Raw genomic sequence first — 21,625 nt, 5'->3', positions numbered from 1 at the left:
TGCACACCAAACACTGTAATGTTATTTTTTATACAATCACATTACATTATAAAGTACCAAACGTAACCAAATTGTTATGGACCAAAACTTGATGCCAATGCCATAGAGAAACCAAACAACTATTTTCTCATAATATTCTATCATTTCCATATAATGAGCAAGTCATGAATATTCAATAATTACGTAATCCGCAACAATAATTACGTAATCCGCAACAATATATTTTCCTTGAGGAAAAAAATTTGTAAGCTCCGACCTTGATAGATGGATGAGAAAGTGCTATCTTTTCTGACCAATGTGTGTAAAGCCTAAGCTAAGCTGGGCTAAGCTTCAACTTAGCGAATTGGACTCGTGAGCAGCCCCTCATCAGAGAGTTTGTTCCCTGCAAAGGGTTTGCTTTAATTTGGGGCCCCATGCAGTTGTGGAAAGTCTACTATGTTGATGTCTGAAAGGGCCCTCATTCAGATCAGAAGCTTATTCAGCTGAGACCATTCAGACTTTGGCTGTGACAAGATGAATGTTGGCACAGTGTTAGATTTGATGGGTTGATGTAATCTTTTGATATAGGTTCTTTTCACCCTTTTCTCCATGCACGGTAATCTAAAGTATATATGATTATGGATTTCAGATTCACCATACATAAAAAATTTAATCAAATATGTTGCTGAGGAAACCAGAAGTGGTTCAAGAATAATCAAGATACACTATCGTTAGGTTGTTTTCAATGGCCATGTTTGAGGTGGACTCTCTCTCTCTCTCTCCCAGACATATGCAATGCAGTCTTGCTTTGTTATTTCATGGGTGTCTTTTTATTGCATCACCAAATCTATTTTTGGCCTTACACTTTCTTAAATATAAAATATTCCAACATATATTAATGTGTGTGCATACTTTGAACAACTCAATATATTTATCAACACTAATTTTCTCTTCTTTTTCTTTTGAGTGCTTATCAACCCAAAAAAATTAATAATTGTTACCATATAATATGCAATTTTTTTTTTTTTTGCAAAAGGAGAAAAGAGTTTAAAAATGGAAAAGAAGTACTCCAACTTTTAAGATTCGAAATAAAATGAATTTTTTCGCATTCATGTGTATCAAAAACATTTTTTTTAATAATAAATTATTTTTTTATTTTATAATTGGAAAAAAAAGAATTCGAATTCAACTTTTTAGATAAAAAAATTATGCACCAATCAATGAAATAAATGCTCGGATGTAATGAATTATTTTTTTAATTCTACTGCAAAGGAGAATGCATAAAACAAATTGCATGAATGGAAAACATTGTTTACCATGCATATCATAGTCAGAAGTCATGTACAGATTGAATCAGGAAACATGATTTTGAGAATCCCACCTCTAACCCTATAGGTATAGGGTAGATCAAAAGTTTCACTCAATTCTTATCATGTCCTTAAATTGATTTGCCTAAATGTGCCACTAAAAAACATAATATGCAATAAATGCAGTTCATTACTGGATTTCCAATCCACTAATGGATGCCCACATGACTAATTATACCATATGAATATCAAACTTAACAATTCATCCCATGGTTCACCCACTCCTCTTCAACACTCAATAGCAACTCAACTTGTAAAATTAGCCTATACAAAATTAGGGGAAATCTTTTTCCTTTGTTTTCTTTTTTATTTTGGGAAGGAATATTTCAAACTTTTTTTTTGTTTATTTAAAAAAAATAGGATTGCTAGTTGCTAGCATTATTGTTGTGAACATATCCCACGATATTATCAAAAAAACTTATTTGTTATATTTTTTGTTTTTAGAAATTCATATTCAATAAAACCCTCAAAGTCGAATCATCCAATAAATTTAAAATAGAGATGTCAATGGCGTTTTGTAATCAAGTACCTTATATTATTTGATCCGATTAAGTAAGATTATGATATCTTATAATCAAATTTGGATAGTAAAACTAGTATTCATCATGAGTTCGGTAATAATTTTAAGATATCTATTACTCAATCCAATTATAAATAGTGATTTTTAATATTAAATTTAATTTTACATATATTATTTTTTTGTTTATAATTTTTTTTTATAATTAATGTAATATTTATTAAAATTCATTAATTCTTTTAAATATGATTTTAAACTTTAATTTATTTTTATGAACTAATTTTATTAATTTAATTTTTATTAATAATATAAATAAAAATGATTTTCAATCAAAGTATTTAATTAATAGTATTTGAGATATTTCGATAACAATTCAAAATATTAATAAGATATTTATAAGATTCGGATATATTATTAAATAGTAAAATTAAAATTAAAATATTTAAAAAATAATAAATATCCTATCCGTTAGACATTCCTATTTAAAAACATCTTATCAAACTCCATAATTAACAAAAAAAAAACAAATAAAGATGAAACATATATTTTTTTCTTGTATTATGTCTTTTGGGCATGCAATCTATATCATGCCTCTTGCAAAGAAAAAGGATTACATAAAAAACCTTTGCTCCACTCTCCAACCTCATCCCTCATCTCTTATCGTCTGATCACTTGACTTCTCAACCGCTTCAATCAAACGGTGCCAAGACTCACCAGAAGATGTAAAGCCAGGGATGACAATGTCATTTCAAACCACTTAACAATTCATAATCTCAAACTTCTCCCCCAAAATCACCCGCACCCTCCTCCAATCAAACGGCGCCTCTCGATTGAATCACCCAATCAGAACCAACAGTCAAAGTTAAAAAGAAAATGGTCGGAGCATGTGATTTTTTCATATGGACGAAATTTATAATAAAAGAGAGAACGAAAACTTACATTATTGAGAGAGAAGCAGACGATGGAGTAGAGCAAGGAAGAGAGTGTTGAATGTATGTTTTATTTTTTATTTTTCCAGTCAGTCATTTTAATCCCTCGAGAAATCTAAAAATCCCGAGTTTCTCCTTCCCACAGAGAGAGAAAAAGAAGGCAAAAGTTTTTATTTTTCTTATTTTTATATAATTTTTTTTAAGAAGAGGGAGAAAATTTGGGTCTCTGTTGTTTGTTTTTCTTTGGGCTATTATCAATGGTTGAATTATAGAAAACGGAACAAAGTTTCAATTTTTTCCCCTTTAGAATTAAGAAGGAAAAGGAAAAGGAAAAGGAAAAGGAAAAAGTTAACTCAAGATGCGATCTTTCATTTGATTCTGGGAGTGTGGTGAAATCTGAGCCGTTAGATTTTCCGTTCGATTGATTATCAGACAGTGGAAAACACAGAGAGAGACCAGAAAAAAAACAGAACAAGAGCAATGAACGGAGGCGATGAGGTGGTCGCAGCTCCGGCGGGCCCGCCACAGCCGTTGGATTGGAAATTCTCTCAGGTATTTGGTGAACGAACCGCTGGAGAAGAAGTTCAAGAAGGTAAACTTTTATTTTTTTTTGGATCCAATTGGTATTTCGTTGGTTTTATCGGAATTAGGGTTTATTTCGGTGTTTTGGATCTATTCGGGATCATGGGTTGTTGAGTAATTGTTGTTTAGGTTAATGGGTGCGAGAAAAAATTGTGCCTTTTCTGTTTTGGTTTTGGCTTTGATTTGGGAAAATTAGTGGCTTTGTTTTCAAATATGCCTTGAATCATTTGTGGGAAGTAGTTTTCTGAGAAAAAAGGTAGTGTGGAAGTGAACTTGGTGAAGTTAGTGATGGTGCATGCACAAAAAGTTGTGTCTTTTTTCTTTCTTTTTTTTGAGTATTAAATTAATGGCAAAGTTTGGATCTTAATGAATTTTTGTACCCATTTTTCGGTTGTGGGTTTATAGTGCGTGGCAATTGATTTATGGTATTGAGAATTGAATTGAAATTGCAGTCTGGGTATTATCACTCTGTTAGGATGGAGATAGACTATGTTTTAAGAGTTTATGTCGCTTTAAGTGTTAACCCATGGAAGGATGACAAATTGACATCATTGATGTGGCATGAGTTTACTATTTGTATGGTGGTTAAAGACAGCTGTATTTTACAGATTCCTGGATTTACCAGGTGGTGGTTTATTTCTAATATGAACGGGTTATATAATGGCAAACTTCCTAGCAAATGGAACTGGCAGAAAGTGGGTTTGATTATGAGTTGAATGACGTAAGAGTGCATGGTGCTTCTATGAAAGATATAGTTTAGTGATTGGTAGATATTTGACCTTTTAGATACTCAGTTTAAATTTATATTGTTCAGTCCAGTAAGTCATAGTGAAATTTTGGAAGGTAAACGGCTTAACAAGTTGAGTTCAATCCTGTGTAATGTGGGTGAACATCAAAGGAGGTAATTTCTACAAAGTAACTTCTACTTATTAGATGAATGGTGACCTGAGGTTATGATGGAAAAGTAATGAGTTGTGAAATCTTGAAATAGAAGTACAGAGAACAAGATCTGAGGAAGTTGCCTAACTAAGATAGCTCAATGATGTATGATAAAAACCAATGACAAGCAATGAGTTAAGAAGACATCCAAAGCGAATTCTCAACAATACTAAAGGAGGCAGTTCCTTATTTGTTGGAGTAAGTAGCCATAAAAGACTTTTGATTTTTTCTATGGGACTAATCAGTTGAGATTAAAAGTCTTTTCAAGCTAAATTTTTGAAAAGTAACCCAGAAAAGTATGGCTGTCTTTAGATCGCTTCCTTTATTGTGGATTTTTGGACAGAGAGTTGGCGGACAATTTGGATTGCCGGTATAAATGTCTTTTGGCTTCTAGAAAAGCAAGGTAGGTCAGCTCTTGCAGCCTTTATGCACATATCTACTAAGGATTTGTTGAAGCAATTTGCACATATGAATAGCAGTATGAAGAGGTCATGCATGGCAAGAAGTTCAGGTTGGACTCAGCAAGAGATGGATTGCTTTCAGAAAATTTGTGTTGATTCTGTTTAGAATTGCTAATTATTTTCCGTTGACAATAACTCATTGTTTAGCTAAATACTGCAAAATTCTATTTTGAGTTCTGAAAAAGCAATGAATGATAATCTTTGGTAAGAATTTTTTGGAAAGGAACTATCTTGGACTTCGTGATACCGTTAGAGCTTGTCAGTCACTGTGTGGTTGTTCTTTTTTTATTCTTCTTGCCTCTCCAAATTAAGCTTGTCATTGTCACAATGACTTTTTCTTAACCTTGCCAGAATAATAGTGATGCAAGTCAACCCGGATGTGCATTACAATGGCTGTGGATTATTTTTGGTAGGGCATGGCAGAAATAGTTGATACTCTATTGACTTATAACCTTTTTTTTTTTAAAAGAGAAAGATGTAGTTTGGGAAACAAATATTATGTCAAGAGACTGAGAGTTATGATGTATTGAGAGAAATAAGAAAGATTTGGGCTTCTTCCTGAGAAATGTAGTTTTTATATAGAATTTTATACAAACTTAGACAAAATTTTACCATTAATCTTACTGGCAAAGCAATTGTATTTTCTAAACAATTTTTGTTTCTCCCTGCAGTTGATATTATTTCAGCAATTGAATTTGATAAAACCGGGGATCATCTTGCCACTGGTGACCGTGGGGGGCGGGTGGTTCTCTTTGAGAGAACAGATACAAAGGATGTGAGTTCTGCTATCTTTGCTAATGTTAATATACTGCCTTAGTGTTTTTTCCTGTTGCAACTTTATAATAACTTTTTATACTACAATTTGTAGCATGGTGTACCGAGAAGGGATCTGGAGAGAATTGATTATCCAATCAGTCGGCACCCTGAGTTCCGTTACAAGACGGAGTTCCAGAGTCATGAGCCTGAGGTGCTCTCTCATCACTTTTTGATGCAGTCATACATGCACATATGCATTTGTTTCTCAATGATCTCAGATTTCTGTGCTCTAACTTTGTCTGCATTTCTTTTTTCAGTTTGACTATCTCAAGAGCTTGGAAATAGAGGAAAAAATTAACAAAATTAGATGGTGCCAAACGGCCAATGGTGCCTTGTTTCTTCTTTCCACCAATGATAAAACCATCAAGTTTTGGAAGGTAGGAAGGAAATTTGTGTTGTATCTCTTTCTTATCTATATATCTTTCAGTTTGCTTGTAGATTGTCGCGTGATTACTTTGAATACGGTTAGTAGTGTCTGGTATTTTAATACGTTCATGCATTTGTAATGGAATATGTTCTGTAAAACCACTGCAGTGGTAGTGGTGCATAGATAGAATGGTCTATAAATACTTTCTATGAAATGGTTTGGCAAGAGTAAAACACGCTTGGTAATGTTTATCATTTTAGTTTATCTTTTCTTCTAACCATTGGTATTAAGCATGTTTAATGATTGATATTTTGGAAGCTCTGTCCTTGCCATTATACCCACTTATTTGTCTGCTATCTGTCTGAGAATTCAACAGGTACAAGAAAAGAAGGTCAAGAAAATTTCTGACATGAATTTGGACCCATCAAAAGCTGTAGGAAATGGCAGCATTGCTAGTTCAAGTAATTCATGTAGCCCCAAACCTTGTGTTGCAAATGGAGGGTCCCCTGACAGATCCTACAACTATTTGGGCAATGACTTTTCTTTCCCACCAGGAGGCATTGCATCATTACGTTTACCTGTGGTAGTTGTATTCTACACAATCAATTTATTTACTTGCTCTGATTAAGTTTTAGGCTAAAATTTAAGCACTTTTTGAGCTATACTAGTTTTACTATGCTTAAGGCTAGGGAGGATGATAAAAACTTAACCAAAGCTTAATAGAAGTGCAAGGTAAGGTGATGAACTTCTTTGTAGCACCAGATGTTTCCAAGGAGCAGTACTTCAACTAGGTATAGCACTTATTCTCTGATGCCGAACTGAATAAGGCACAAAGCCCATGATTCTTTGTCCCCTTCTTGGTGTGAAGGCCAATGAGATTGAATATTTAGCCTTTTATATTATATTTTTGCATCATTTCTTAAAAATATGCACTTCTAGGTATTTATGTAAAATATACTGTTAGATTTTAGATTCTATCCTGTTATATCTAGGAATCTGCCACTCTCTGCTCAGCATCTTTTTGGATGACTGGGGCCTTCGCAACCATAACTGGCTCAAGTCCTTGGAAGATCACTTGGTGGTTCTGTCTGCTTTTATTTTTATGGCTGAGGGAAGAGGGGGAGTAGGATTTTATTGTTGAATAATCATGAACTTTTTTTGTTGTCTGAATGCTTCTTTGTCTTTTAATCCACACTAACCGTTAAGATTTACTATATCTAGGTAACAAGTCTGGAGACCAACCTAATGGCCAGATGTCGAAGAGTATATGCCCATGCACATGATTATCACATCAATTCTATTTCAAATAACAGGTAGCTATTTTTCTCTTATTTTTATTGACAGTTTATTGTGCTTTGACTTCCTAATATTTGGATTTATTTGAAAAGCAATTGAAGAGAAGTATGATTTTGTTTCTGGGATAATATATAGTAGATAACAATGCATCTTACCTTTTTTCTTCTACAATGGAAGACAATCCATCATCATCTGAGACACTTGAATGCCCTTATAAAGAGTTTCAGTCTGATATTTGCTTAACCTCTACGTACTGTATTTTTGTTGATTTTTTTTTTGTCCTTTGCAGTAACAGTACTGATGTCTTCTGAAAATGTGATACCATCTAGTTTTAGGTTCTAGGTTGGAGTAGAAATTAAAACTGGCATGAATTGGACTTCTAGTTTTTTCTTTTTCCTTTCAGACTTCATGGGTGTAGGATTTCACCAGCTATAATGATCAAGTATGATTTATTTTTTAATTCAGTAATGATTTAATGAATCCTGATTCCCTAATAACATGCTGTTGCTGGACTTGCTGTGTTGTCATGTCCAAGCAAGAAGCTATAGTTGTGAAATGGTCTCTGAAAATATTGTCATGCATCAGAAATGAAAGGTTGATTAATGATCTTGATAAAACTGGAGAGCCTCTAGCCCATAGGATGTAAATGCTACGAATGGAGATTTCTTTAGGAATAATTGTCTCTTTTTTTGGCCTCTGAGCCATGACATTCTCATTTTGCATGAGAATATGGTAATTTGGCTCTATCAATTGTACATGCTTTACACCATGCAACCATTGAAGCATTTTAGTTGTCAGCTCATACTTAATATTTGCATCTTGAAGGGTTCATCTTTTATCACAGAATTATCTAGCACTTCTCTTAAAATTGGATTGTCTGCACGCCATGTTTTCTGTGCTATTGTTATTCTTGTCCGTGTTATTTGTTTTGAAATCCTTATGGTGATATTTAAGCTTCTTGACATTCAGACTTGTCTGCAGTTTAGGTTTTATTGGATTATAACAGTTATGCTGTTATATGAGAAGTATGTATGTGTCTTTGTTTGAAAACACATCATGTTTCTGTGTTTTGCTTTTAATCATTAGCTTGATTTGCCAAAATTTACTGATGCTCTCTCTCTCTCTCTCTCCCTCTTATATTTCTTAGTGATGGCGAAACTTTTATATCAGCTGATGATCTGCGTATAAATCTTTGGAACTTGGAAATTAGCAATCAAAGTTTCAATATTGTTGACGTAAAGCCTGCAAACATGGAGGATCTAACTGGTAAGCCTCTTTGCATATTGGCAGTTTCCTGTGCTGCTTTCACTTTCCTAAATTATTTCTTATGTCAGTGTCTCTATAAACTCACAAAAGCATCTCCATGATAAGCAAACATCAATGACTGTTTAGATTAATTGTTCATTTGGAGTTTGTTTTAAGCTCCCAAGTTTTGTTCAACCATAATTTTGGTTGAGTGTTGAACTATATTTATGTCTATTTCTGCAGAGGTTATAACATCAGCAGAGTTTCACCCTACCCACTGTAATATGTTAGCATATAGTAGTTCGAAGGGCTCAATTCGCCTCATTGATTTGCGGCAGTCAGCGTTGTGTGATTCTCACACCAAATTGTAAGCGTTTTTCCTTTTTTTGTTTCTTTTGCTGAATTTGCTACATTTCCATTTAAAATTCCATGCTATAGATCCTGATGTGTGAGGGTATATTTGCTATTTGTTTTCAGTATCCTTTCTGAATAATGAGTGCTATTGTATGCCAACAGGTTTGAAGAACCGGAGGCACCTGGTTCTAGATCATTTTTTACAGAGATAATTGCCTCAATCTCAGATATTAAATTTGCTAAGGATGGAAGATACATACTTAGCCGTGATTACATGACTCTTAAGGTTTCAGCTTTGTTTCTTTTTGTTTTTGTTTTGCATTGTTTTTATTTTTCTTGTTTTTGCTATTGCTCGATATATTATTATTCTTTGTATTGCATGAGTGACACGTTATGTATGCAATTCTGCTTAAGCATGCCATAATGACTTTATGTGCCATTTAATCCCTGACTTAATTAACTATCAGCCTATTCCATTAGACATTGAAGGATATGATTGCAATTGGATGACGTAATGTGCAGAAAGCATGAATCTCTAATGACCTTTCACTGCAAATATCTGTCGGATAAAGAATCTAGTTTATAAACATTTAACAGAAAGTGATTAAAATGGAGACAACAATTTGGTTTGTTGCATTTTGGTTAGAACTCAGACAGTCAAACAGTTTTTTTTTAATCTTGTAGAGAGCATACGATGAAGACATGAAAAGGTGGGGGTGAGGGGATATGTTATGATAGCTTCTTTTATTCGTTATTATCTACTTTGTTTTCTTAAAATTTTCACCACAGTTCTTACTTTTATTCAGCTGAAGACTTCTTATGGTGGTTTTAAACTTGATTGCTGATTGTGTTCTTGATATTTTGTTTTATGGTGATATTAGAACTTGTCATTTAACTTGATTACTTATCGCTTGGTTGTCAGTTGTGGGACATCAATATGGATTCAGGTCCAGTTGCGACGTTCCAGGTTCATGAATATTTAAGACCTAGGGTATGATTTCTATCTTCTAAAAGAGATGAAACTAATCATATTTGTGTTGTGCTGTGCCTGAGCTGATTATGGCATTCTTTAATCGTTTCAGCTGTGTGATTTGTATGAAAATGATTCGATCTTTGACAAATTTGAGTGTTGCCTAAGTGGTGATGGATTACGAGTGGCAACAGGTTCCTACAGGTTTGTTTATGAGCAAGTCTTTCACCTTTTGTTGTTGTTGTTGTTTTCTTCTCCCATGTATCATAATATATATTTGCCTGTGATCTCAGCAATCTATTTCGTGTATTTGGTTGTGCCCCTGGAAGCACTGAGGCGACAACTTTGGAAGCCAGCAAAAATCCAATGAGGTAAATTTGTCACTCAAGCAGAGAAAAAAATAGTGATGTGAATTATGATTTCTGTAAACATCCATATGTATTTTCAGGAGACAAGTTCAGACTCCCTCAAGGCCTTCCAGATCCCTAAGCAGTATAACACGTGTGGTCAGACGAGGTACTTTGATTTGGTGTTCATTTGTTTCCCTCTACTACCTGTTAACTTTTGATAAGTTTCTTGCTCAACTCCTTGGGGGGTAGGGAGGAAGTTAAATGAATTCTTTCAGTTCTTGATTTGTACTCAAATGCTTTTATTTTGGTGAATTTGTCATAACAGGAGCAGAAGCCCCTGGAGTTGATGCAAATGGAAATTCTTTCGATTTCACGACCAAGTTGCTGCACCTAGCATGGCACCCAACTGAAAACTCAATTGCCTGTGCTGCTGCAAACAGCTTGTACATGTACTATGCATGAAGATTGTCCAAGAAGAAATGTATTTGCTTGGTTAACTTTTTTTGGTTGCTGATGGCGAAAGCTCCTTTTCCTTTCCCACCAACCAGTGAGCTAAAGGCTACATTGATTCTTACACTTCCGGTGCCCCTAAAATCCGTAGCACACGCTATAGTATCAAGGTCAAGAAATGGCTGTCACAGATCCATGAGGAAGCAACCTGTCTTTGTTCCCGGGTGGGCAGCTTGATTCTCTTTTTTCTCTACCCAAACCTCACAAATTCCTTTTGCCTCTTCTTTTCTTCTTTTTACCCCCTTCTTTTAAAGTAGAAGATGGAGTAATGTTTCTAGATTTGTGTTGGGTTGATGTTAGAAGAAAATGTGATTGTAGCTCTCCTACAACAAAACTAAAGGATGTTCAATATTTGCCTCTAGGTTTAAGGTAAATGTAGTTTTTTACTCAAATCTTGGTGGGAAGGAGCTGTTGAAACTTGCAGTGCATCATTTTTTTATTGATTCTTTTGTCATGTTTGGAACTTCATCCTCTAGCTTAGATAATTGTATCTTTTTTGCCCCCTTTTTTTTTTTTTCTTTTCAATTGATTTTTGTCACTAGCTTTGCCAAGTGACTTTTGAGTTTTGACTCAAATTACCAAACTTCTAAGATTTGGTGAAAAGGATGTTTTGTATTTGCGACTAGGTTCATATTTCTCTTGTTGGCGACTTCAGTGCCCCCCTCCCCCCCCCCCCCCCCTCCTTTTTTTTTCTTGGTCAAGGTGTCCTTTCATTTGGAAAGCAATGTAATTGGGCCAGTGTAATAATAATGGTGTCGGTCACACAGATAATATAATACCATTTTGAGTATTCTTATGTAAATATGTTATCAATTCCATCCTCATTGACATTCAATTTATATACTCCACCTTGAATTTGATTGGTACTAGGAAAGAAAATTTTATTTTCTTCTCCAAAATTAATATAGTCAAATCCATTTGTAATATTCTCTCTAGTTTTTGATTCACAAACGGACGCTCCCCGGTCCAAAATTACACTAGACTCTTCTCCGATCATGAATGAAAGTCTCCCCGTTCCAAGTCTGTCTGCTTTCTAACAAGTTTGTCGATGTTATCCCGAGGCCCACACAGAAGTGGGGAGGCCCCCAAAGCCCAAAACTCAAAACCTTATAAGGAATCTGAGAAATAACTTAATTACCATTTGAATACTTCCAAAACAAGTCAGAAGTAAATACCTAACCTCCCCCTTGATTCATGGCTTCATATTAGCAAAGGTCACTGTTTCATACAGTTGAGACTTAACATTTTCTCCAACACCTAGAAAAAAAAAAAAAAAAAACAAAGAAGAAGAAGAAGAAGAGAATTACTGGAAAGGTATAATTTGCTTACATTGATCAAAGTTCTTCCTTTGCTCCTTCTTCCAAATCTTTATTAGTTATATCCTAATGTCTCTTAGCATTGCATGTTGTTTGGTACCTAAGAAAAGAAAGGAGTGGCAAGAGGAAAGAAATAGTTTTCTATGAAAATTATTTGTGTTGAAACTTTATGCGAACTGTTTTTTTCCCACTACTTTGTACTTTCCTGCAATGCTTTAATTTTGTGAAGGAGCAAGAAAACCGCATGTAATGCAACAACCGAAGTGGTTAATATTTTTTTGTAAAATTCTTTTTTTTTTTTTTTTGCTCTTTTCAATCTAGCTTACCAGTTAAGGGGTTTTCATTTAAAAACTTTTGTGAGGCATAATTGATTATACAAATAACCAGTTAAAAGAATTGCACTTCTTGTTAAGATTAAAAGGCGAGTTTGTCTTCGGCTTCTTGTAGGCGTTGTCTTGATGAAATTCTGATCTCATTTGAAGGAATTGCATGGCTTCAAAGTTGCAAACAAAGGCAGCTCAAGTTTCACAGTTTGTGACCAAGAATGGCAGTTCTTACTACAAGGAGTTGATGGAGCGAAACAATCAATATATCCAGAAACCATCCAGCGCACATACATGCCAATTGTTGGCAAAGCAGTTGTTTTATACTAGACTTGCCAGGTACTTTCTTGGACGTTCAGATATATTGAAATAGTTTTTACCTTGTACTGCTTCAAATGGGTACAATACTGGGCATTCGTCAGCTGCACAGCAATTCAGTGCTTTCACTTTGACTGAAATACGGAATTAATTAATGTTCATGCACATTTAGCATATTGCTGCAATTTACCAATATATTCTTGGTAGGTCCATGAATAAATAATTGACCTAAGTTTGCCTTATCATAAGTATGCAAAGCCACCTCATTGACGTTGATTCTCTTCTTATTTTTATAAAAAAAACCAGAAGTACATCCTAGATAATACATGGATAGCATTCACGAGGGGTTATCGGGTGTCTAGCCAAAATTTTTATTATCAAGACTAACCGATTGAATCAAACCCTCGTTGATCATTATTGAATCTCTAACTGACTTGACACTGTCCTTATCATGGAGAATTCTAGATATCTAAAATGCTCTTTTAGAAAACTGTGGCGCCGTCCTTCTATGTTGGTAATTGATGAATTTGGGATCCCTTCAACTTAAGATCAGATAAGAGAAGTAGAGGCAACCATGATATCTACCCGTGACTTGATATTCAATAAATACTACAAGGTCTTGAAACTTAGATTAGTTTTGTGTTATTGATTGGTGATATGAAGCTCTTTAATCCCTTACTAGTATTGGCTCTTTCTTTTTTCTAAAGGAAAAATTAGGTTATTGATGCATCCATAAAGACTATGTATGCTCCTTCGTTTAACATATTATTCCAGGGTATTTCCTTAAAAATAACTAATTCAGAGTAAGATCACATCATGTAATCCTATTTTTAGCTCGCAACTCTTAGTAATGTATTACCTATATATATAAATCACAATCTGTCTGGATATCCACCAGTTCCGATGATATGTACTCTTTAAGCTTGTGAGTGAGGGCGAGTACTAGGAAGGGCTCATCACAGTTTCTATTAGGTTCTCATGGAACAGATGCAGGGTAAAGATGCCCTTGTGAATTTTTAGAATAAGGAAACAGAGAAGAATGAGAGACTTCATCTCTGATGGTTGCAGAAGGTGGAACATATAGAAAGATTTAGAGAAAGGCAAGATAAAAGATTACTGCATAAATTAGCTTGATATATGAACACTGGATGCAGTGGCATGATGCTTTTGTGTTGTCTAATTATTCCATGCTTAATAAACAGTAATGATGCAATTTGAAGCAGAAGCAGCTATGAGATTTTTCACTTTCTTTTGGGGTGGGCATGTAGTTACAAGCATGCCAAGATGGTTTGGTTTCAAGGGCAATATATATTGGGCCCAAAGGCTGGTTTTGTTGTGTAGTTAATTACTGATGCAAGGCTTCATTGTGCCAAAGAGAACAGGTACTTGTGGCATTCAAAGTGTGAAAGCTCAGTTGCTTGGAAAAGGCCTAAAGTTGAGTTACATGGGTGGAAAACGTTTCCTTAACTTGGCTGAATTCAGGTAGACCAAATGAGGCTTTGTTCATTTAAGGTGTTATCATTTTCTTTTCAAGGATAAATAGACCTAGGATCGATGCGGGCATCTTTTATCACTTTCAAATTTCTTAATACCTACTAGATATCTCAATCATGGGGCTGGTCTTCACTCAAAGCCACGCGTTGCATTTATTGTCATAGATCTTGCTGCTCTCGATCAAACTTACCAGTGACTAAAGTGTCAAGCTCCATTGTGACAACAAAATAAAATTGGATACGCAATCCATACTTAATGAAATGGGTTGTCCACTTCTTTGATGTCTCTGCCTGATATATATGCAGTATTCCTAGACGATACGAGGCTTTGTGGAAGGAGCTCGACTCCCTCAAACAATTCTTAAAGACCAAGGACGCATGGAGCATGGAGAATGCTAGCGTTGCTGCTCTGTTTGGAGTTGAGTGCTATGCCTGGTCCTGGGGCGGGGAGATAATCGGGAGAGGGTTTACACTTACGCGTTACTATGTTTGAAAATTGCCAATCCTAGCAGTTCCAACTCCTTTTGGGGGACTTGAGTCCGTGAGCTAGACATCTCTTTCTAGCAATAAGAATTTGTGAACCGTTTCTGCTGCAAAGAAACTCTTCAACTCTTTTACTAATTTCATGACGTTTTAGCGAATTTCGGAAGCCAACTGGAATTTTTGCTCTTGAAATGTTCACTCTTGACAGCATACCATGTTGCCAAGTGCATTACATGCATGTAAAGCTGCTTTAATGGCATTGACTTGATTAATCAACATAAAGGCTGGAGGCATCGAATCTTGCGTAAGAACAATATGACGGTTTGAAAACAACTTCTCTGAGAATATAAGAAAAGGAGCGAAGGAGTTACTACTATACATATACATATATATAAGCCTAAGCCTATAGGCGGCACTTAAATTTCTTTTCTTTTTTCTTTTTTAATATTTATTAGGTCAAACATCAAATAACAAGCCAAGAACATGAAGGAAGCTAGCCACTGATGAGGAATAACATCTTTAGGTTTTGATCTGATTCTCCTCCCAATTGATCCTTTTACGAAGAATATCAACTCATAAAATTCAGTTTGGTTTTGATTGAAAACTCTGCATCTCCAATGTTTAAAGCTTTTTGCATTCCCACTGAGATCTTCTTTTTTTGTAGATGCTAAATTAGAAATGAGAAATCAAATTCAGGTTTTGCTTCGCTGCATCGGCTACGGATATGGCCTACTTAGAATTCTCTTTGTTCTGTAATTCTCAAGGTTTTAGGTGTAATTTCCTTGTAACTTGTATTAGAAGATAAGAATGGAACAAAATAAAAGGTACGGACGAGATCCCTTACATCTAACATGCATTTGATTTCCTTTTTTTTTTTCAATTTTTTTTAAATAATTTTCTATTTATTTAGATTGTCAACAAATTAAGTTATTGTCACGAATCAACATTTTTAATTCAATTCTATGTGATCTTAAACTTTAAAATACGTCACTCAGTAAACTCAAGTTAGTCAATCAATCCAATTAAGTACACAACAGGAAAACAGTAAACATAAAAGATAAAAAAAAAAAAAAAAAAGAGGAGAGGAGAACTTGACAATCCCTAAAAATTAGAAATCATTGAAATTTTTTTTAGAGGTTTAACAAGTATATTTTCCCCTCTTTCTTATTAATGTTTTTATATTTATAACATAGATTACTATCATATACATTAATGGATTTTTAAACTATTACTAGATTTATATATATCAGACATGTATTTATTTGATAATTATATTAATTTATTAATATTTTAATTATAATATAATAAATATGTGACAATTTTTAAAAACAAAGGACTCCAATTCTATTTATTCGAAAATCAAATACCAACCATTAAACTAGGCAACTTATAAATCATTTTTAAACTTATGAAACCTTAAATAAATAGAAAACTTGAGGAGGAGGGAAAAAAAAAACCTTTATAAACGAGCGGTCAATCCGGACTAAAGATTTCAGGCACGCCATTTTAGCCGTGTTGCATGCGCGAAAGACATGGACAGGACGTTTTTCTTTTAAGGCCCAGGAACCCACTCTCTCTTAGTGGGCCTCATGGGCCCCACCATCATGGCTCACTGGCCCTACTACCCATCATGCTCTCTCGTGCTACAGTCCTTTTTCCAATCATTCTTTACACTCACCTTCTTGATGCAATCTCACCCGTCCTGGTCTCCGTTCCCCTAATCATAGCCGTTTAAATATTTTGAGATGGGACCTAGAAATAAACCATTCAATTTTCTTTAAGAAGTCTATAATTTCGGCTTTGAAAAAATGAATGGAAATTCGATGTATTTCTTGTTGTTTTATGAAGATTAACATTAAAACTGTCAAAAAATAAAACTTTTTATATTAAAGTGATTTTATTTTTTCAGACAATAATTAAAAATGATTGAATACTTGTATTATAATTTTGTAAATTAACAAAAATGTAACATAAATAGCATAAAATTTTATAAGCTAATATCACTTTTTAGTGAGAAGTCCAAAATGTAACCAAAAAAAAATCATGTTCTCTTATTTATTTTGACCGTGATATGACTGAGATGATTTTTCTTTTTTTTTTTTTAAATTGTGAAGAATTAAATTAGAGATGATGAATGCATTAATCAAAATAATTATACCTTAATCATTGTTTGCGTTTTATTTTACCAGTGTGGAATGATTGTTAGTACCCAAAAATAAGCTATTTATGGGATTATTCTTCATCCCCATGGCCTCGATCATAATTTTCGGCTAAGGATGAAACACAACTTTTGATAGAACCGACAAAATTAAAAAAGTAAATAGAATATTAAAGGAAACTTAAAAGTTTTAAGGGCATTCTCTGATCTACCCCCTCACAACATTATGAGCAGTCATTTATGTAATATAGAGGAGAACACCTCTTTTATTTGTAGTGTACACAGGCATGCCCTAACTGCTTTATTATTATTATTATTTGATAGAAGCATGTCCTAACTATAAATTCTAGTCAATCAGTTCATTTTGAGAATTATTTTTAAACTATATTAAATTAATATTGCCTCAAGAATTCATAATATTATTCTTTGAAGTCCATACTTTTACTCAATCATGTTAGGATTTTTCAAGTAACAATTTGGATTTCTAATTATGATCATTCTATATAGTTTATATTATTAGTTATTATTTTCTTGTAAAAAAATAGAAAAAGCATCAAGGAGTTCGAGTGTGCATTTAGGTTTGTACATAATTTAATGATGTTTAGTACTTTTTTTATAAAAAAAAAATGAAATTTACATTGAATTTAATTTCTTATAAACCTAATAGGAATAAGAAAATATTTTATTTCACCCTACAAGCTTCCATGGTAACACAAACCAACCAAAAATGTTATATTTTTATTGTTGAACAAGAGTGTTTTTTATGTGATTTAGGAATACTAAATTAAATTAGAGTTTGAGAAACTATGAAAAATAAATTATTATTTTCTTATTTTTGTTCTTGTACACATATGATTTTAGGTTTCCTAACTCACAATGAACTTTTAATATCATTTCCTTGTCATTGTAAATTAATTGATTCAATTATCTTAAAAATAGGACGTATATTTGCAATTTTTATATTCATTTTGTTGAATAATTTACAATTCCAAATAACACAACCATAGTTGAGTAGTTGAGATTGCTGACACTGTTCATTTATGCAAAATTGGTCAACCTTTTGACTTAGAAACAGTTGCTAAAGGGTAAGGACTTGCCCAATTCTTTTATTTGTTTTTTCCTTTTCTTTTCTTCCAAAAGGCAAAAATTACATGCTTAGTAACTAATTATTTTAATCTTTTACTACTACATTAATGGGCATTAGAATTATCATCAGTCTCATTAACTATTCTTTCTCCTTTTTTCCCTATAATATTATTAAATTTGGTCACGGTATAACTGTGAAGTTACAGTCTTACTTTTGTCATTTAGTGGGTTGGTATGAGGAATCAATCTTTTTTTTTTTTTACCATAATCAAACCCACGTGACTATAACATTTCACCTTGCCGCTCGGTAAAAAGGGTGTTTTTCCAATGTTCGTTTAGAGCACGTAGGCAACGCAAAGAACAGACCAATAGATTACGGATTAAACGGCGCCACCTCAGATGCTTTCACAGTCCCTTCACTGGATTTAGCTGTCACCCTAACACCTCACTCCACCCCCCGGCCCCAAAATGCTCACAACCGATCATGGGGTTCCGCCACGTGTTTCCGGTGACTATTGGCTGGAGAGGGGTGACGGCACCTTAACGCTTAAACTGCTATATTGAAGGCTCTGATACGAACACGTGACAGAATTAACGGCTCTGATTCACTGCTCTAATCTAAAATGATGCCTCATAGGGCGACTTGCTTTATTTGCACGCAGGCTTGGGAGAGTTGCCCTTTTGGCTTGGCTTAGTTGGCTCGCTTGATGAAGATTGTGGCTTAATGATTTCATTTTAGTAGTACCCTAATTTAATTTATCTTACAATTTATTATCAGAATTGAACACCATGCTTAAGTAGGAACTATAATGATATAGTAGTTTATAAATAAATTAAATATCAAAATAAATATTTCCTTATATCCATTAAGATATAGTGTAGATACAATGGTGGATAATAAATGTCACCCACTTTCTTTTATTTAATTTACATATTGAAGCTTTGAGCTATAGCAGTGAGACTTTTCCCAAATTTGTTTTCTTTGTTTTCTCATTTCATTTTCATTCTTTCGGTGATAAAGGCTTGTTCTCTAACGAGATTAAGGTAGCATATTAAACGTGTCATTGTGTTGCTTTTGGATTGATTAAGTTGTTTTATTCTAGAATGTTGTAGAGCTTTGGAGTATCTATCTTTTTTTTTTTTGAAGTTTCTTTTTTTGTATATTAATAAATGATAATGAATATTTAATTATTTGATTGGTAAATCTTTTTGTCCTAGGTATTTTACTGTCTTTTTTGCCTCTACACTTTATACACTCTTTAACTATTTGCCTTCAATTCTTATGTTGGGTTTAAGTTCAAGGTTTTGCACTTACATATGTTAATAAAAATTGTGTATGTTTTATGTGTAGCTTCTTTAAATTAAAAAACATATATATATATATATGTATAGTAAAAGCATAATTCTTATTTATGTATAGTAAAAGCATAATTCTTATTTTAGGATTCTAGCAAGTGTTTCTTTTGCTAAAATATCATATGCTAGGATTGAGTGGAATCTACGTAATTCAATCGTTACATGAAACAAAACAAAAAAAAGGAGTAATAAATAATTCATTCTTATTGACTAAACAAGCTCATTGCCAAATTAATCATATTTTTAAGATTAGTGAAAACAGTTAATCATTCCAGTTGACATCTGCTGTCTCTCCAACCAATAAAATATTTGTAAAAGAAGAAAAAAAGGGTCAATGAACACCAATGTAAAACAACATCACTTAGCAGCCTTTCCAAAAGGATCTGGGCAAAAGAATAACGAGGGCGCTGTTCAGAAATATTTTTGAATAAGAAAACTTTGGATTACATTTTAATTCATTACTAGATTAGTGGAAGCTTTTGTGGGTCTGTCCAGAAAGGCTTGAGCCAATCCCAAATCCCAACACACCCAGAGAGAGAGAGAGAGCAGTGTCTGGTCTCTCTCTATTTGAAGTCTGGTGGTCACTCTCACGCGGAGAGACGCCCATAGTCATAGATATATCATCCTCTTCCAGGATTTTCCACACCCAAATATCTGCCTTGTTTGTTTCTTTCTTTCTACATCTTTCAATCCTTGAATCCCTAAGTTATGAAAGTAAGACCAACTTTGACAAATTAGAGTGGTAAGTATTTCCTTCATTCAAAACTGATCAGGTTGAAAGCCGACTAGTGTTTTCTTCTGGCTTGGGTTTCTGGGTCTCTACTTTTGATGAAGCTCGAATGTTCTGCTTTTTGTAAAAGGATGCATGTGTTTGATTATCTCCCAGTGTTTATGAATCCCAAGATATTGGTCTAAAACAAAGCATCATTTCTTTTTGTCTTGTTTTCAGTTTCACTACCTTGGCCTTTTCGCCGCTTCACAAGCTTCAAAGGTTTACAGCTTTTCAAATTCTTGAAACAAAGACACCATCTTCGGATCCTCAAGGCTCAAACTCCAAGTTTCTTCCTTGCCGCCTTTTACAACTCCATTCTCAGCAGTCAATCTCACAAGCTCAACCCAATTCTCGGTGAAGAAACAAAACTTTCTCATCAAAATTCAATCAAAAAGTGATCCTTTTTAGCTTGAAAATTCAAGTCTTCTTGATCCTCAACATCCCAAAAGGTAATCCTTTTTACTCCTTGTGTGGTCACCGGACTTAATTAAGAATGCAAGACCCGACGGGTTTTCAACAAATGAAAGCTCCGGCTTTTCCAGAGCAAGAGCAGCTAAAATGCCCGCGCTGTGACTCTACCAACACTAAATTCTGTTACTACAACAACTACAACTTGTCTCAGCCCCGCCATTTCTGCAAGAACTGCCGCCGTTACTGGACCAAAGGAGGCGCCCTCCGTAACATCCCCATCGGTGGCGGCACCCGCAAGAACACCAAACGCTCATCCTCATCATCGTCCTCCTCCTCCACCAACAACCCCAAACGCCAGCCCAACCCCGCTCCTGACCCGAGCCGAAACCCAAAACTCCCTGACCCTTCCCCGCCGCCGACATCATCATCGACGATTCCCCAGCAAGTCGTCTTGAACTCGGGAGTTCGTAATTCGGGTTCGGAGGGCGACCCGACCCGGATGTATGTCTTGTCGGTTGATCATCAAGATAGGAAGATGATGGATATCGGTGGGAGCTTTAGCTCGCTGTTGTCGTCGAGTGGGCAGTTTGGAAACCTTCTAGAAGGGCTGAATCCAAATGGGCCGGGTTTGAAAACGGTGCAAATGGGTGAATTTGTGGGGAATTTGGATTCAGGTCTTGGGATGAATCAGGGTCCGAGTCGGGATCCGGGACTGGGTGAGAGCAATAATAACGGGGAGAGTTATTTGGGTGTGCAGGGTGGTGGGGATACAAGTTGTTGGACTGGCGGTAGCAATGGGTGGCCTGATCTTGCTATTTACACTCCAGGTTCAAGTTTTCAGTAGAGTAGAAATAGAAAAACATATATATGTTTTTTTCCCTTATAATATTTTTTTAAAAAAATCTTTCCCCACTTTCCCTTTGTTTAATTGTGCTTGTCATGGTAATTAAAGCTAAGGTTGTGAAGATAATTGCTTGGTTTTGTAGTATCTAATGATACTACGAGGGATATCTTATGGTTTAGCTGGATGATAAGTATTATAGGAGATGACAATGCCGCGAAGACTTAATGCTACAAGTAGCATTCTTCTCTCTCTCTCTCTCTCTATATATATTGAGTTTTTCATTTTCATTTTTCTTTTTCTCTTGTGGTGTGTTTGTATGAGTTTTATGAATGATAATAGAAGAAAAGAAAAGGGTATTTCCCTATTTATTTGAGGTGTGGTCT

At 34.6% G+C, this 21,625-nt stretch overlaps 3 protein-coding genes across 5 annotated transcripts; all 3 read left to right on the top strand.

The window, feature by feature from the left end:
• The first annotated feature begins 2,645 nt into the window (after positions 1-2,645).
• On the top strand, positions 2,646-11,110 carry LOC18596107 (serine/threonine protein phosphatase 2A 55 kDa regulatory subunit B beta isoform). 2 transcript variants are annotated; one of them, XM_007024381.3, is made up of 14 exons: positions 2,646-3,384; positions 5,446-5,549; positions 5,643-5,741; positions 5,848-5,967; positions 6,334-6,540; positions 7,179-7,270; positions 8,401-8,519; positions 8,742-8,865; positions 9,015-9,138; positions 9,775-9,843; positions 9,935-10,026; positions 10,116-10,193; positions 10,271-10,338; positions 10,498-11,110. In XM_007024381.3, exons 1-14 carry the CDS (start codon positions 3,273-3,275, stop codon positions 10,632-10,634), a joined length of 1,545 nt encoding a protein of 514 aa, XP_007024443.1. In that variant the 5' UTR covers positions 2,646-3,272; the 3' UTR covers positions 10,635-11,110. The 2 variants fall into 2 exon arrangements, with proteins under 2 accessions (XP_007024443.1, XP_007024442.1); XM_007024380.3 differs by having other exon boundaries at positions 6,334-6,543.
• Positions 11,111-11,897: 787 nt separating this feature from the next.
• On the top strand, positions 11,898-14,786 carry LOC18596106 (uncharacterized). 2 transcript variants are annotated; one of them, XM_018123406.2, is made up of 3 exons: positions 11,898-11,996; positions 12,481-12,660; positions 14,439-14,786. In XM_018123406.2, exons 2-3 carry the CDS (start codon positions 12,488-12,490, stop codon positions 14,623-14,625), a joined length of 360 nt encoding a protein of 119 aa, XP_017978895.1. In that variant the 5' UTR covers positions 11,898-11,996; positions 12,481-12,487; the 3' UTR covers positions 14,626-14,786. The 2 variants fall into 2 exon arrangements, with proteins under 2 accessions (XP_017978895.1, XP_007024441.2); XM_007024379.3 differs by having other exon boundaries at positions 12,446-12,660.
• A 5,022-nt stretch (positions 14,787-19,808) lies between these two features.
• Positions 19,809-21,491, top strand: LOC18596105 (dof zinc finger protein DOF3.1-like). The gene is made up of 2 exons (XM_007024377.3): positions 19,809-19,957; positions 20,165-21,491. The coding sequence occupies exon 2, from the start codon at positions 20,481-20,483 to the stop codon at positions 21,240-21,242; it is 762 nt and encodes a 253-aa protein (XP_007024439.2). The 5' UTR covers positions 19,809-19,957; positions 20,165-20,480; the 3' UTR covers positions 21,243-21,491.
• The last annotated feature ends 134 nt before the right edge of the window (positions 21,492-21,625 follow it).

This window comes from Theobroma cacao, chromosome 6, assembly GCF_053813885.1.
Source record: "Theobroma cacao isolate CCN51 chromosome 6, ASM5381388v1, whole genome shotgun sequence".
In the NCBI taxonomy this organism is placed as follows: Eukaryota; Viridiplantae; Streptophyta; class Magnoliopsida; order Malvales; family Malvaceae; genus Theobroma; species Theobroma cacao.
The sequence above is the reverse complement of the archived record's forward strand: the minus strand, read 5'-3'. Positions and strand labels throughout refer to the sequence as shown.

Excerpts from the sequence above, each read along its gene's own strand:
- LOC18596107 (XM_007024380.3), top strand. The coding sequence starts at position 3,273 with ATGAACGGAGGCGATGAGGTGGTCGCAGCTCCGGCGGGCCCGCCACAG. Across the intron at positions 5,742-5,847 it reads TCCAGAGTCATGAGCCTGAG|TTTGACTATCTCAAGAGCTT; the intron begins GTGCTCTCTCAT and ends TTCTTTTTTCAG. Across the intron at positions 9,844-9,934 it reads ATGAATATTTAAGACCTAGG|CTGTGTGATTTGTATGAAAA; the intron begins GTATGATTTCTA and ends TAATCGTTTCAG.
- LOC18596106 (XM_018123406.2), top strand. The coding sequence starts at position 12,488 with ATGGCTTCAAAGTTGCAAACAAAGGCAGCTCAAGTTTCACAGTTTGTG. Across the intron at positions 12,661-14,438 it reads TTTTATACTAGACTTGCCAG|TATTCCTAGACGATACGAGG; the intron begins GTACTTTCTTGG and ends ATATATATGCAG.
- LOC18596105 (XM_007024377.3), top strand. The coding sequence starts at position 20,481 with ATGCAAGACCCGACGGGTTTTCAACAAATGAAAGCTCCGGCTTTTCCA.